Source organism: Martes martes, assembly GCF_963455335.1.
Source record: "Martes martes genome assembly, chromosome: 18".
In the NCBI taxonomy this organism is placed as follows: Eukaryota; Metazoa; Chordata; class Mammalia; order Carnivora; family Mustelidae; genus Martes; species Martes martes.
The window spans coordinates 40,678,466-40,693,758 of NC_137906.1; the positions used below are offsets into that span (position 1 = coordinate 40,678,466).

The 15,293-nt window shown below is 68.3% G+C and overlaps 1 protein-coding gene across 2 annotated transcripts; it reads right to left on the reverse strand.

Annotated features, from left to right (window-relative positions):
• Nucleotides 1–880: 880 nt before the first annotated feature.
• PIGQ (phosphatidylinositol glycan anchor biosynthesis class Q) lies at nt 881–14,205 on the reverse strand. Of its 2 annotated transcripts, XR_013968460.1 has the most exons (12): nt 14,049–14,205; nt 10,286–10,978; nt 8,519–8,650; nt 8,269–8,389; nt 6,285–6,411; nt 5,978–6,131; nt 5,741–5,852; nt 5,016–5,096; nt 4,455–4,569; nt 2,858–2,919; nt 1,616–2,170; nt 887–963 (listed from the first exon to the last, which is right to left on the reverse strand). XR_013968460.1 is itself a non-coding variant. In XM_080831137.1 (11 exons), exons 2-11 carry the CDS (start codon nt 10,966–10,968, stop codon nt 2,018–2,020), a joined length of 1,740 nt encoding a protein of 579 aa, XP_080687263.1. In that variant the 5' UTR covers nt 10,969–10,978; nt 14,049–14,205; the 3' UTR covers nt 881–2,017. The 2 variants fall into 2 exon arrangements, 1 of the variants encoding a protein (XP_080687263.1); XM_080831137.1 differs by having other exon boundaries at nt 881–2,170.
• Between the last annotated feature and the right edge of the window lie 1,088 nt (nt 14,206–15,293).

The window sequence follows — 15,293 nt, forward strand, 5'->3', positions numbered from 1 at the left end:
GGAGTGACTGGTGTTGCCCTCAGGAGACGGAATGGCACCAGCATGGAGGGTGACAGCTGCCATGTGAGGCCTGGGACATGGCCACTACTGCCCCGTGGGCTGGGCAGAGCCCCAAGTGGAGGGGTGACATCTGCTGACGGGGGAGGCAGCCCCAGAAAGGCAGTGGAGGCCGCTCTTAGCAGGCTCTAGGGGCCTGGGGGCAGGCATGGGCACATTCTCCTCAGGGACTCCTGGTCCCCTGCAGGGGTCCCTGCACTGCTCGAGTCCCCTCTGATCTCTCCCCTCCCTGCCTCACACCAGAGGCACCAAGGAAGCCACAGGGACCCTACATGGCTCCCCATCCGGCTGCTGCTGGCCCTTAAGTAGAGGCTGACCTCTCTGGACCCCAGCCCTTCCCTACAAAGCCAGGACGCCAGGCGCACAGGTGGCCACCCGAGGGTCCCTGGAGCTGCACGAGGGGGAAGTCAGGCAGGCAGTGCCTCTGCCCTGTGTGGAGCCCATAGGTTTTGGGGGACAGAGTCACCAGAGCCAGGGCAGCTGGCATGGGGGAACCTCTGCCCCTGCCCTGAGCCCTGTCTCCCAACCAGGGCAAGGCCAAAACCAGACAGCAAGCGGCCCTGGCTCCATCCACGAACGCCAGGACACATTTAAGGGGTCAGACTTGCAGGGAGGCCTGTTCCAGGGGACGGGGTGTCCAGTGCCTCCCACCTCGGCATCAAACAAGAAACAGGGAGCATAGATGCCTCTAGACAAACAATGGGGGCCGGCTGTCCCATGACCCCAGGAAAAGGAGAGCCTCAACACACCCCCACCAAGGTTCGGACGGAGGTGTGGGGTCTCCTCAGACCCACCGCCCGCGCAGCAGTGGGAAGGCAGAGGGCGCACTCCAAACAGGTGGGAGGTTTTATTGTCACTGCAGAAAAAGCCCGAGCTAGGCCCGGGCCCAAGAGACGAGACGCCGGGCTGGGGGGACCGCCTCCGTGGGCTCCCCACCGTGGCCTGCAGTCAGAGAGTGCGCGCTACAGCACAGACATTTCCCGCTCCAAGAAGACAACACGTATGATGCCATCTGGTCACGCAGGCCTCCTCCCCTGGGCATGCTGGGGCTCACGCCCGCCGCTGGACTCCATGCCGGCCAGCAGGCAGCCGCAGCCTGAACGCTAGGACGCCCCCTCTGCCCGCGGGAGGCCACAGACACGTCTGCCCGGGAGCTGCCTGCTTCTGTGGGAAGCCAGTGAGGGAGACGGAAGATGTGGAGCCTCTTCCTGCATGGGCGCGGGGCAGCAAGGTGGACGGGAAGGTGGACGGGTGCTCGGTCTTCAGCGAGGCAGTTCCGGGCACCCCATGTGGCCTGGCTTCACACAGGGCGGCCTGAAGACCCTGGGCGCAGCTTCCGCTGCAAAGCAGTCTCCCTAGGGGGCATCACACAAACCCCGTGTGCTCCAGGCTGAGCGCGCCCGCTGCAGCCCAGCCGGCTTCCCAGAGGGCCCTGGGTCGCTGGGGCTGCTGGCTCCGGCCAGGGACACAGAAGTACAGCCCCAAGCAAGGAGATGCTTGGGGGTCAGCCTCAGGAACTGCTGAGTACGTCCGGGGAGGGGTCCCTCCAGCCCATGGCAGGGTGGGGCTGCTGGGAGCACCAGGGAGACCCGCCAGCTCGCCCCACTGGGAGCGGGCATGGCGGGCAGAGGCGGGGGCTCTGGGTGTGATCGGGGGTGGGGGGACTGCTGGGCAGGCCTGGGGGGGCTGGTGGGTACCGGGTGGCCAGTGCCATCCGAAGAGGTCAGGAGGCGGGTCCCGAGGCAGACACGCTAGTGACGGATTACAGGCCAGTTGGCCTGGCCAGCCGCCCCAATTCACCACCTCAGAGCCAGGAGGAGACACAGAGGCCTCGAACAACTGGGGGCAGAGACAGCCAAGACCAGGGACGCGTGCCGTCCCGACGGTCCGCACCCCCGGTGAGAACGAGGGCGGAGTGAGGCCGCACGGTGGTGCTGGGCAGGCCGGCCCCCGGGGCCTCTCAGTCCTGCTTGTCCCCTCTCTGCCTCCAGGGGTAGATGAGCTCCCCGAAGAACAGCTTGCGGCACAGGGAGCCCCAGGAGTGCGTGGGGTGGCAGCCGCAGCTGGGCAGGCGGTAGGCGTGCACCACACGACTGTAGGGCAGGGGGTTTATCTGGAAGCGCAAGGGCAGCGGTCAGCTGGGCTACGCCCCCCAAATCCCTGAGGCTCCAGCTTGCCGGTCCTAGTGGTCCCTCACAGGGGGTCCCTGGGCTGTCTGCTGTGGGTCCCCAGAGGCAGGCTAAGCAGCTGGAGAGGGAGCGCTGGGGCCAAGCTCAGGCGTGCTCTCCTCCTGGCAGGCTGCAGGCAGGCCAGGCTGCAGGACGAGCCACCCAGGGGCCACTCGGCAGAGCCCGAGAGCATGCCGCACCCCTGGGGAAACCACGCAGGGCCCCAGCCGCCTGGGCATCTCCTCTCTCCCGGAGATGTGGTCCCCCGGCCAACCCCAGCAGCCCCCAGCGAGTCACCCAGGGGCCCTCCCACGCGCTCCCACAGCCCAGAAGGACTTTCTCGGGGCAAGAGCCGGGCTGGCTGAAGGCTTCGGACACGGCACAGGGGATCCCGTCCGGGTCCTGCTGAGGGAGGTTCCGGCCGGAGGGGTCACGCTGCCCAGAGGTCTTGGAGGTGAGGAGGGAGCCTCCCCTTGGGGCCCCACCCGTCCGCTCTGCTGCGCCCGTGTAGCCCTCCCCCAGGGCAGCACGGAGGGACGGGATCCCAGCTGCCCCAGAACACAGGCAACATCACCACGGCCGGGAGAGGGCTCTGTCCGTGGGCACCGGTACGAGGCGCGCAGAGGCCTCACCTGCATCAGGAGGCGGAGGGGCCTCCCGGCCTTGCGCTCCAGAACTCGGAACTTCACGCCCGCTGCGAGGACGGCAAGGTGCCCGTGAGGCACACGGGGCCCGCGGCACACAGCCTCCCGGGCCTCCCGCCCCATGTGCCTGCAGAGGCAGGGCTGGGCGCCGGGGCTGTGGCGGCAGAGGCCAGGTGTCCGAGCAGCGCTCAGGAGGCCGCTACCCGGGCTCACCAACCCCCGCGCCTCCCCCACCTTCCCGGCTGCCCCTCGGAGCTGGCTGCCGGGCCAGGATCAAAGCCGCCGCAGACTTCACGGAGGCGGGGAGAGTCGGTTGGGCCTTGGGGACGCAGGCTGCGCTGCTCTGCAAGGGGGGGACGGGGCTTTTCCCCCAGCATGGACGGGGTACTCGGCGGGGCGCGGCTGCCCTACTGGCATCCTAATGCCGAACTCCGGGTCAGCGGCCGGCTTGGGAAGCCACTGTGCCCCTGGCCTGCAGTTGGGGCTCCCAAGCCTGGGAATTTCCGAGGCAGAAAGTTCTTGAAGAGAGAAGCAGGAGCTAATTATCAATTCATGAAGAGCCCCCAAGGCAAAGTCGGGAAAGAGCGGAGGCCGGCGCGTCTGTGGACTCGGCCGTGAAGCTGAAACGACTCTGCTCTGACTGTGGGCTTTGGGCTGGGTGGGGGAGGTGCTGGGTCTCGGGCTCTTTGCCTGCCCGCTCCTGGCACTCCCTAGTGAGGACAGAGGCTGGGGTCCCTGGCATGGGCCACCTGGGGGTCTGCAGGGGAGGTAGCCTGCAAAGAGAATTTAAGAGCACCGACAGGCAGACTTGGTCGAGAGCCCACGGAGCAGGTTCAAGTCCCTTTGCTCTCCGCGGGCTGGAAGCAGGTGCCGGGAGCTCTGGCGTGGGGGCTGGGCACGCTGCTCAGTGCGGGGGCCTGAGGAACAGCCGCTGGGTGGGATCTGTACCGAGAATGCCCGCGTTCCCTGATGTGTTCAAAACCCCTGAACGGGGATGGGCTGACTCACAATGCTAACCCTAACCCTAACCCTAACCCTAACTCACAATGCTGGGACCAGTTAGGTCAGCACTCCCACCGGCTGCAGTGGGGATGACCTCCCCTCAGGGGCATCTGGCCGACCTAGTGGTTGGTGTCAGCATGAAAATAGGGGCAGCCACCTGCAGAGGGGGACCGCCAGGGGCGGGGGGCGCTGTCTCCATGCAGTGGTGTGTGGGGCGGGGATGGGAAGCCGCTCTCTAGCACCCTCCAGGCTGGCCCATCCCCTCCAAGGCTGAGGGGCACCAGCCACACACCCAGTCCCACACGAGCTCACAGGGAGGCTTCTTGGAGCCACATTAGGTACCACCTACACCACCGCAGACACGTGTCAGGGGGAAGGTCCACGCTCGTCACAGAAGCAGGTGAGACAGGAAGGGTGGCCTGGGTCGCCTCCGGATCCTCCAGCTCACTGCAGGCAGCTGGCCCAGGGGACGCCCGGCGGTCTCCGCCCACCCCCACTCCCCGTGCCCTGCACACCGTGGCTTCCAGGCAGGGCCCGCGGGGGTACCCGCACTCACCCGCGCTCACCCCACACACAGACCTACCCGCAAGCCTGTAAGGCCGGCAGAGCCGGAGGCCAAGCGAGTAGAGCGGCAGGGAGTTGATAAGGTCCACAAGCAGATGGATGAGGCCCTGCACGGCCACTACCAGGAGCCGGAGCTGCAGCGACAGACGGCACTCAGAGCCACACGCCCGAGAGCGCGGCAGCCCAGAGGGTCCCGGGCCACAGCGCAGGGGGAGCAGGGGCTCGAGTCCCCTGGGGAGGACCCGGAGCTCCTACCCCAACGCTGAGGCCCGTCTGTGAGGGGACAGGGAAGCAGTGGGCAGGGGCAGCTGACCCCCGGGAAACATGCCACTGGCCCTTTGGGTCCTGTCCCCCGTGCACCCAGCTGTGTGTCCCAGAGCGATGGGTGGCATCCCCCCAGGGAAGGACCCCTGCCTGCTCTAGGGCCCAGCACACAGCGCCCAGAGAGTCTGGAACAGCCGCTGGGGTAGGGTGGGTGGCCTGTCCATGGCTGCTGGGCCAGCACTCCGAGCACTGCGGGCGAGGGCCATCGGCCAGGGCCACGCGCAACGCCCGCCGCGCCGCGCGCCCCTCGGCTCACCAGGGTGAACACCAGGTAGTACAGGGCCGTGGTGGGCAGGAGGAAGAGCAGGACGGTGAAGAGCAGGGTCCCGATGAACAGCTGCAGGGAGGGCGGCGCCGCCGTCAGCGCCGGCGGGAGCCCACGCCAGGGCCAGTCCCGGCAGCGTGAGCCACACCTCCGCGGCCGCCCCCACCACACCCCCTACAACCAGGCAGAGGCCGGCTGTCTGCCAGCAGGACACCTGGGCTTCCCGAGACACTCAGGAACACCCGCTCACGACAGCTGTCTCCAGCACGGGAGACACTCGGGGAGACAGAACCCCAGCAGGGCGTGAGCCTGGGCGCCGAAGGCGGGAGGGCTGTGACCTGCCGGCAGGAAGGGCGTGCCTCCCAGGGCAGCGCGGGGTCCTCCCCGCAGACCAGGTCTGCGCACGCTAGGGGAGAAGTCAGAGCCGGGTCCTGTGCACAGGTCATGTCCACACCCCATGGGCCAGGAGCTGCCGGGGGCCCACCTCCCACCCGGGCGAGGTCCTGCACTATGAGGGCTCCACGCGCACCTGGCCCCCCACAGACCACTCCCGCTCCCCAGGCTCGGCCAGAGGAGCTGCTCCGTCACAAGCTGAGCAGCCGGCCCGGCCAGGCTCACGGAGAGGGAGCAGGGGGACAGGAGCACGGGGCCAGTCCCCCGGGGGTCCCACAGGTTCCCTGGGGCTGCGGTGCCGCCTCCCGCCCCCGGCCGCGTACCTGGTCAAGGTCATAGGAGCACGAGTCCACGCGCTGGCGCAGAACGTTCCACTTCTTCCCCCGGAAGAGGCGCCAGAGCGATGACAGGCCGCAGATCTTCAGGCAGTACAGCCTGCGGGCCACGGGCAGCGTCAGGGGCCGCGCCTCCGCTCCCCGCTCCGCCCCCGCACGCGGCCACCCGCACACTCAGGGCCGGGGGTCGCCACAGACCGGCCGCACCGGGGCGCGCTCACCCACCTGGCCCCGTAGACGTAGAAGCAGTAGATGTGGAAGGTGAGCAAGGCGACGATGTCGGACAGGGTGGACAGGGCGACCGTCAGCCCCAGGCAGGCCGAGAGGCCCACGTGCCACAGGATGCGTTCGATGAAGGGGGAAAGGAGGTGGATATAGCCTGGAGGGACGGGGTTGGGCCTGAGGAAGCAGCAGGGCGAGGTCCTGCCCCCCCCAGTCCCTCACTTCCAGAAACGTGAGCAGCCGGCCGGCAGAGCAAGGACGGAGGGGACGGGGGCCGTCCCCGCACGGGCCCGGTGCAGACGGCACTCACTGATCCACAGGTGCAGGTGGTACAGGAAGAAGCGGCCCAGCACCTGGTCCAGCGCCCGGTTCATCTTCAGCCCAGCGGGCGCTCCCATCAGCCACTGCAGCAGCTGTTGGAGCGCCTCGGCCACGTGCTGCAGAGACACGGGAGGGACAGGAAGCCCACAGCCGGGCCCCAGCACAGCCAGCCCATCTGCGCGGGGCAAAGGGAGTCTGGCCCCCCCACCCCACCCCAGTGGGGTGTCTCCTACTATGCTGAGCACACAGGGTCTCTACACTCGTCTGGAGGTTCGTTGGAACCTCTCCTCACGGAGGCTCTGGGACCTGGGCCTGAGAGGCAGAGCCCACGAGGCTGACAGTCTGCCCCGGTCCTCGGGCCACAAGGGCCCTGATGGGCATCGCCTTTCCTCCACCTCAATCCTCTCACCGCTGGACCCACAGGCGTGCTCAGTCGCACGTGCCCAGAGGCGGGGCAGACCCCAGCTCACCATGAATCTTGTAGAGGGAGCTGACGGGTCTACCCAGTGCCCCTCTGCTGAGGACCGCACCCCACCACCTGGCACTGCACCACCAAGGGCCTGAGCTGGGTGGGTGACCCCAGGTCACCCTGAGGGTGTCAAGCCCATCGGGGGCCCATGAAGCAGGGGGGAGAGCTGGAGGGCTTCCTAGAGGGAAGCACAGATGGGGTCTGAGTCAGGAGTAGCGTCCAGGGAGGGCCAGAGACGGCACAGGGGCTCTCCCAAGCGAGCAGGGAAGATGAGCAGCATCCTGGCTACCCAGGGACGAAGGCCGGTGGCCGGGCACTGTGCCAGTCCCAGCGCAAAGGCCCCGAGGCCCCTCAACCTCGTCGGCAATGCTGAGGCGGTGGCCACGACAGGCCTGCCCCAGTCAGACGCCTGCCGTCCCCTACTGCCCACCGTGCGGGCCACGGCAATGAGCAGAGAAACAGAACGTTCTTTATAAATAGAGCTTATCTAATATTGAAAGGATAAGAGCCGAGCAGCAGGAAGAGGCTTTCGTTTTTAAATTAAATATTTATATTTCTGCACAGTTCTGCAAAAGCGAGATCGAAGACAAAGCCGGCCAAAAGGCAGAACGTGGGTTAGCAAAGTACAGCAGCTAAGCCCCTTCCTGGCCTCCTCCAGGCCCTCCCTCCTCTTGGACCAGGTCTCCCCAAGAAGGATGGGGGCGCTCGGCCTGTGAGGGGTCCTGTCCACGAGCAGGCCCAGGGCACGTCTGCAGTTGACGCTGACGGCCGCGCCAGAGGCAGCGAGCGCAAGACCACCCAGCCAGGCTTCAGCCCCTCGAGCACCCCGGGGCCGGGAGCCACTGCGGGAGGCCCGGGGGAGGCCCCAGGGGACTGCCGCAAGCGGGAAGACAAGCTCGCAACAGGAGTGACAGGCCCTATGGCTCTGAGGAGGGGAGGCAGAGAAGCCAAAGGGTTAGCCCCAGCAGGGAAGAGCGACAGGCTGGGAATCCTGGAGACGGGGACGGGTCATGGGGCGGGGGGAGGGAGCCCCGCGGGCGAGCGGCTGGCACTCGGTGTGGGGACTGCAGAATCAGCAGTGGGAGCACCCTGACCGCACAGACAGCCCCAGACCCACGCGAGGTTTCTGTGCGGCTTGCTGTGCCGACGGCCAAGCCCAGAGCCAGCGCCCTCAAGAGCCAGGAGCCAGGGACACTGGGCCTGATGGAGGTGGGCGGGCTCCCCCGCCAGACGTGACCACCTTCAGGAATGGAAGGTAGAGGCCACGAGCTAAGATGTGACCCAGTGGGGGCAGGTGAGCACCCGGTAAGCCAAGGCTGTGCAGCCCTGAGGACCTGTCTGGGGTCAGGGATGAGGGCTGCTCCTCTGGCCCAACAGAGGGAAAAGGGCATGCAGCTCTGGTCAGCTGAGGGGCTTCTGCTGCCCCCAGGAAGGGCCCACCCCTACCCCCACCCCTGGGACACAGGTGCTCCAGTCGGGACCAGGCTCCACCTGAACAACTCACGTCAGCCACAGGGACGAGGGCCTCCGCCAGCTGCCCGATGCGGTCCTTCCCATGAAGCCAGGACAGCAGCGCAAGGCCGAGGGCCACGTCAAGAAGCACAGAGACAAGCACGTTGGCCTTCCTGGAAGGAAGGGGCCGATGGGAGTGGGTGGTGAGGGGGGCCTGGCCAGAGGGGGTCCGCGTGGGTGAGCATGGTGCGAGGAAGTTGGGGGGCGCCACTGGCCGCGACAAAAGCAGGCAGGTCCTGCACCTCATCAGCTGGGTGGGGGTCTCAGCCTTCTGGGTGCTGAAGACGAGCGCGAGCTGCTCCAGCCGGTGCCTGAGCTGCCCGCACACAGACAGCTTGCTCCAGATGAAGGACAGTGGCCGCAGCTTGAACACCCTGTGACGGGCCAAGAGAAGCGGCCGTTTGGGCCATGCCAGGGGGCAGGGGCCCCTCAGCTGGTGCCAACACCCCTCCCCAGGCCCACCTCAAGACCCTGGAGGCCTCGAACACGACGGCCACGCTCCCGAGCTCGGCAGGACAGGGACACCATGGGGGCGGGGGGACACAAGCAGTGACTTGAGGCACCCCCAAAGTCACGAGCTGAGGCCTCACCCCAGGAGAGGAAAGAACGCGCTGTCCCGCCAGCCGGCACCTTGCCCTGCTGGATGGGCGACCCTCATCGGGGGTCTGCGGGCCGATCGGGCTGCCCCATGGGACTGATGTCTCCCGAGGCAAAGGAAGGACCAAGACGCTTCTGCACACATTCCGGCACTGAGAGGAGGTGTGTGCAGGCAGAGGTAAAGAAGGCCCTCTTGGCCGCCGGCTCCACGTGCCCGCAGAGCCTTGCTGCCGCAGGCAGGAGCCTGTAGGGCCCGAGCCCAATGCAGAGCTGCCGCCCGGCCAGGCGCTCAGACGCTTGGGAGGAAGGAGGAAGCCTTCGAGCAGCTCGGAGCCAGCTCCAGGAAAGAGACACGTTCCGCACAGCCGTCCCGAACGCCAATCAAGTGGAGGCGGCCTTGCACTGTCTGCACCGAGCCCCCAACCGCCGCCGGCACGGCAGGGTCCCCGAGGCTCGGACCAGCCCAGGGCAGCCGGGCCCAATAGCATCCCTGGGGCTGCCCTAGAGGGCCAGGGGGCTTCTTTCCTGCACAGTAATGGCGATGCCACACATGACTGCCGCTGTGCTCTCCCCACGGCTCGAGCTGATGAGCCGATCGGGGCCACACCAGCATCGCTAACCTTTCTCGAGTCCTCGGAAGGTGGTAACAGCTAAGGAATGGCCCCCAAACTGCACCTCAGCCGACACTCACTTTCCTGTAACTCATTCCAGGGAGTTGTGACAATCCCAAACCCACCGTTCATGTCCAGGTCCCTGCAGCCCTCAACCCAAGGCACCTTCCACACATAGCTGCCCAGGGGCTCTGCCAAGACAGGCCAGAGTGTTCCAGCCCTGGGTCAGCAGGCAAGACCAGTCCCCAAACTGGACAGCCGGAACCCCAGGACCTAAGTAGGGGCACCATCGGGGAGCCGGCTTCTCACAGAGGGAGGGGCTCCGAGGCCGGAACAGCCGGTGCCGCCCCAGCGTTCCCTGGGCCCTCAAGGGCTACCCCCGGGCCGGGGCCGTGGCCAGTATTCCAGGGGACACGGGCCCACCAGGGCCAGGGAAGCAGGAGGGACCTGCGTGCCTTTAGGAGGACCGCTCCCAGGCACCGGGCGGCGCAGACACCAGCCGTTGGTCGGCAACACCCTGCGTGTGTTCACAGGCTCATCCCCCGGCAGGGCACTGAGCCGCCCGGAGCCCACACTGGACGGCTGCCCGGTGGGTCCCATGGAAACGCGGAGGCGGCCAAGGGAGTCTGCTGTGCCCGGGGAGCAACCGCCCCCCAGACGTCCCCGTGGATATCGGGGGAGGGGACGGGAGACGGAAGCGGGAGACTCGGCGCGTCTGGGCCTCCACGGCTCCGCACCCTGAGTGGGGGGCCTCGCGCTCAGCGGCCGGCCTCCTCCCGCCCCGGCCCCAGGGGCACGTACCGGCAGGCGCTGGCGGCTGAGATGAGCGACAGCAGGCAGGCCAGCAGCACGCAGACGGGCCCCGAGGCGCGCTTCGCCAGCTCCGCGAGGATGCTCGCCTCCACGCCCTCCGACTGCCAGTGGCTCAGCCGCACGGGGCCCTCGTCAAAGCGGTCACTCCGGAAGAGCGCCTCACTGCGCGCCACCGTGTCGAAGACGGCAGCCAAGCCCTCGGCGCTGGCCGCGGCGTCCCCGGCCTGGCGGTCGGGCAGCGCGGCGGGCGGGTGCAGCTGGGACAGCAGCACCTGGCGCTGGTCGTAGAACACGAGCATGACCTGCTCCTTGGCGCCGGGGCGGGCGGGCCCCTGCTGGCGGGTGGCCTTGCAGCTCCAGAGCCCGCTGGTCCGCTCCCGGCACAGCTGCAGCCAGGGCTCGTGGGAGAAGATGGCGCCCAGGCCCTCCAGGAAGGGCCCCAGGCGCTCCTCAGCCTCCTGGCGGCGGTGGCACCAGGTGCCCAGCACAGCCAGCCCCACGCGGCCGGCCTGATGCACCTGGGCCAGCAGCTCCTTCACCTGGATGGGGATGAAGGGAAAGTGCACCACGGCCAGGACCACGGCGCTGCTCTGCTCTGGGACCCACCGTCCTACCAGCAGGCCGCTGTCGGCCGAGGCGCAGCACGTGGGGAAGAAGGCCTTGAGCACCATGCCGGGCGGGCTGCAAGAGAGGGGAGAGGCTCCGTCCAGGGGCGCTGCCACCGCCACCGCCTCCACAGCCCAGGGCCACAGGGCCCACGGGTTGGGCCCTCACGTAGTCCCCAGCACCCGGCCTTGGGTTTGATCACAGAGGCTGGCGGGACCCCAGTGGTGCATCTCACGTGGGCACGGCCCCTACCCCCACCCCAGGCTGGCCAACACTTCCCCCCAGAACAGGGCGAGGAGACAGGCCTGACCCCCAGTACCACTCATGAGGGGGTGCGGGGCTAAACGTGAGGGCTTTGTCCTTGTTTTCAAGGAAACCGGTGAGAGTTTGTTACGTGTAGCACGTGGAAACACACACACACGGTCTCGTTAACAATTAGAGCAGCGCACGTAAAATCTGAGGAACCTCGATTTCCTTACTACGCTAGCGAGAGTAAAGACCAAAACCTGAGCGGATTACTGCTGGGCTGAGGGAAACCAGACGCAGGCACGCCGCGGGTCACCGTGGGCGCGGTGCCTGCGCCCCACGCCCACCCCCTGTCCGGTGAGCCCCCGCGGGAGCCTCGGGGCTCGCGTGGACCCCCCAGCCCTGGGCCGTGCCCATCCGCCATTCCGGGCCGGATTCCCAGCAGGGGCCCGACTTCTCTTGTCACCCTTGAGCTGGGCGGCAGTCTAAACACAGCGGCCCTGGAGGATGACAAGCTCCCCACCGCCTTCTCTCGGGCTGAGGGCCGGGACCCTTCCTGGCCTCCCACAACTTTCGCGTGGCCCCTCAGCAGCAAGGCCGGCCCCTGACTTCTGCGGGACCCTGCGCCCCGCCCTGCCCGGAGGTCAGTTCACATGCAGGCTCCTCAGCAAGCACCGAGCCAAGCCCCTCAAGACGGTGGGCAGCACGCCCTCCTTCGGCCGAGGCCCGAGCGCGCTCTTTCTCAGACACTGGCTGTCCCCACCTTGTTGGCACAAAGGAAAGAGCTAAGACCCCCAAGCTGGAGCCCACAGGCCCTGAAGGACAGACACAAGCCTTGGATGGTACCCGAGACCTCCAGGCCCCACTGCTCCCCAGGCCTGTGGGGACATACACGTTGTGATGGTGGGACATGTCACCAATGTCCTGTCGGCTGGGGGGCTCTGGGAGGGGCCTTACACAGACACAAAGGCCCCAGGCTTAAGAGGTCACTGGTCTGGGGGCGCCTGGGTGGCTCAGGGTTAAAGCCTCTGCCTTCGCTCAGGTCATAATCTCAGGGTCCTGGGATCGAGCCCCACATCCGGCTCTCTGCTCAGCAGGGAGCCTGCTTCCCCCTCTTTCTCTACCTGCCCCTCTGCCTACTTGTGATCTCTCTGTCAAATAAATAAATAAAATCTTTAAAAAAAAAAAAAAGAGGTCACTGGTCTGGGGTGCCTGGGTGGCTCAGTGGATTAAGCCTCTGCTTTCAGCTCAGGTCGTGGTCTTGGGGTCTAGGGATTGAGCCTGGCGTGGGGCTCTCTGCTCAGCGGGGAGGCTGCTCCCCCCCTTTTCTGCCTGCTTCTCTGCCTACTTGTGATCTCTGTCAGATAAATAAATAAAATCTTAAAAAAAAAAAAAAGAGGTCAGGGGTCCAGCTGCTCTCCCTCCCTGCAGGGAGGCCAGACGGGGGGCTGGGAGGTGGAGGCCTCTCACAGCTGGGGGTTCCAGCCGAAGCGGGTCCCTCTGAGCCCAGGAGCAGCCCTCCCAAACGCTCTCCCCGCCAAGTGACCGGCGAGGGCGAGCCGCAGCAGGCGTTGGCAGCGGAAAGCCGGGAGCCCCACAGCAGCCCGGCCAAGCTGCCGTGGCCGTCACCGGGGTCCCACCTTCCCAACCAACCCTCCGGGCAGGGGCAAGGTGAGACGGACCGGCCGTTCTCCTGCGAGGGACCTGAGGCTCCCGGCTTGGGCCACCGCGGGGGACCGGGCGGCACGCCACCCTCTCGCCGGGCACACAGCAGCTCAGCCCTCCTGGGGCCCCTTCCCAGCTGCCAAGGCGACCGCCGGGAAAGAGGAGCACCCTGAGCGCGAGCAGGTGCGCGGGGGCGGCTGCATCTGCCGGAGCCGCGGCGCGGTCACCTCGGGAAGCCCAGAGCCGGGCCGCCCCGTCCGCGCCTCTCTTTGTGCGCCCGGCGCTTCATCTACAAAGTCCACCCGAGAAGAAGCGCGGCGGCCCCCGGTGCCTGCGGAGGCGGAGGAGCCCAGAAGCCGCCGCTCTCTCGGCGGGGCGGGGGGGGGGGCGACCCGCCGGCCGGCCTCGCCCCCGCCGCAGCCTCCGGAGCCGGATCACAGACACGGCGGCTCCGACCCGACGCCCAGGGAGAGAAGAAAGAGCGCGCGATCGATGGCGGGGGGCGGGGGACGGGGAGAGCGGGGGACGGGGGGCGGGGGAGAGCGGGGGTGCGGGGGGAGGGGAGAGCGGGGGGCGGGGGGCGGGGGAGAGCGGGGGGCGGGGGGCGGGGAGAGCGGGGGGCGGGGGGCGGGGAGAGCGGGGGGCGGGGGGAGGGGAGAGCGGGGGGCGGGGGGAGGGGAGAGCGGGGGGCGGGGGGAGGGGAGAGCGGGGGAGAGCGGGGGGCGGGGGGCGGGGGAGAGCGGGGGGCGGGGGGGGCGGGGGAGAGCGGGGGGCGGGGCTCGCGCACGCGGCCCCGCGTGGCGCGCGGCGATCCGAAGCCACGGCGCAGGCTGGGAAGGCCGGGTCGGCCGGGTCGGCCGGGGGCGCCGGGCCCCTCCCAGAGGGGGCTCCCCGGGCACCGCAGACCGCCCCCCCCCGGTCGCCGCCCCGCTCACCCGACCCCGCCCGCACCCGGGTCGCCGGCGGCTGGTCCCGCGGACCCGAGAGCGCGGTCGCGGCTTCGGCTCCTCCGACGCCCCCCCCCGCCCCGGCCTCGTGCCCCGCTGACTGCCCTTCCCGGTCCGCCGCGGGCCGGCTGCGGTCCGCACCCCGACACCCCGACCCCGGGGCCCGCGGCCGGCCGCGCCGCCGCTTCACGGAGGAGGAAACGGAGGCTCCGGGGCCGGGGAGGGGGGCGGGGGCGGCGCCCCAAGGTCGCCCGCACGGACGCAGGCCCGCGCCCCGCAGTGCTCACCGGCTGCTCGCCAGGGCCGCGCCCTCGGGCGGCGGGGTCGGGACGCGGTGGCGGACCGCGTCGGGCGGGCCGGGACGGACCGCGGCGCTCGCCGCCCCCAGACCCGCCGCTGCCGCGCGCGGGACCCGAGCCCCATTTCCGCCGGCTCCCGGCGTTGCCGCGCGACGGTCCGGCCCCCAAAGGCGCCCGAGCAGCCCGCGGACCCCGCCCGAGCGTTCCGCGCACGCAACGTTCCAGTCCCCGGCGTCTTCGCGGTGTGCGGTGTGCGCAGCGTCCTTGTCCCTCCGCCCAGCAGGTCCTTGCCCCTCAGTGTCCCTGTCCGCCCCCCCCCGTGTCCTTGTGCCCCACCAGCGTCCCTGTCCCCCACCAGGACTGTCCTTACCCCCCACTGTCCCCTCCAGCATCCTTGCCCCCCAGTGTCCTTGTCTCCTCCAGCGTCCTCGTCCCCCCCACTGTCCTTGTCCCGCACCGTCAGTGTCCTTGTCCTCCCCAGCACTCTTGTATCTCCTCCAGTCCCCCTGCAGTGTCCCCAACACTCCCGCCTTCCAGTCCCCCACCTTCTCATAGCTGCCAAACCTCCCGCATCCCCCATTTCCTCATCTGAGGGACCTGGTGGACCTGGCTTTGAGGGTCCCCGACCTCACCTTGCCACCACCCTCCCAGGGTGAAAGGACCCCCAAGCCCTGTGTAGGGTTCCAGAGGAGCTGCGTCCCCGGCTCCAGACCGGCCACCTCCAACAACGGTCCCTGCAAAGGGACACCCCCAGGTCCCCCCAGGGCCCAGTAGGCTAGGAAGACTGGACCCCCTTGGGTCAGCCCAGAGGCTGCAGTCATCTGGTTTGGTCGTCAGAGGGGTCCCTAACCCCTCCTGCTCCAGGAAACAATATCCCCGAGACCAGGAGCAACAAACAGCACTCATCGAGCACACAGTGTTCGCGCCTCCTTACGCTGACCGCTGAGGTCCCGCCACCCACACGGGCTGGTTCATATGCAGGGGACCTTGTCAGAGGAAATGTCCTGGTGACAAGCCGGACCAGGCGTTGTCCCCTTCCCACTGGGACCTCGCACTGGAACTAGGATCCTGTCTGGGCCCCAAACCCAGAGTCCCACCCTCACGTCCCCACCTCTTTGGGGCCTCGTTTGCCCATGGACCCTAAGTAACAGGAGTCCTTCCTCAAAGGGAGGCTCTCCTGGCTTAACCACCACTTGGCACCTTCCCAGCATGCCCCACCCATGAGCTTGGAGC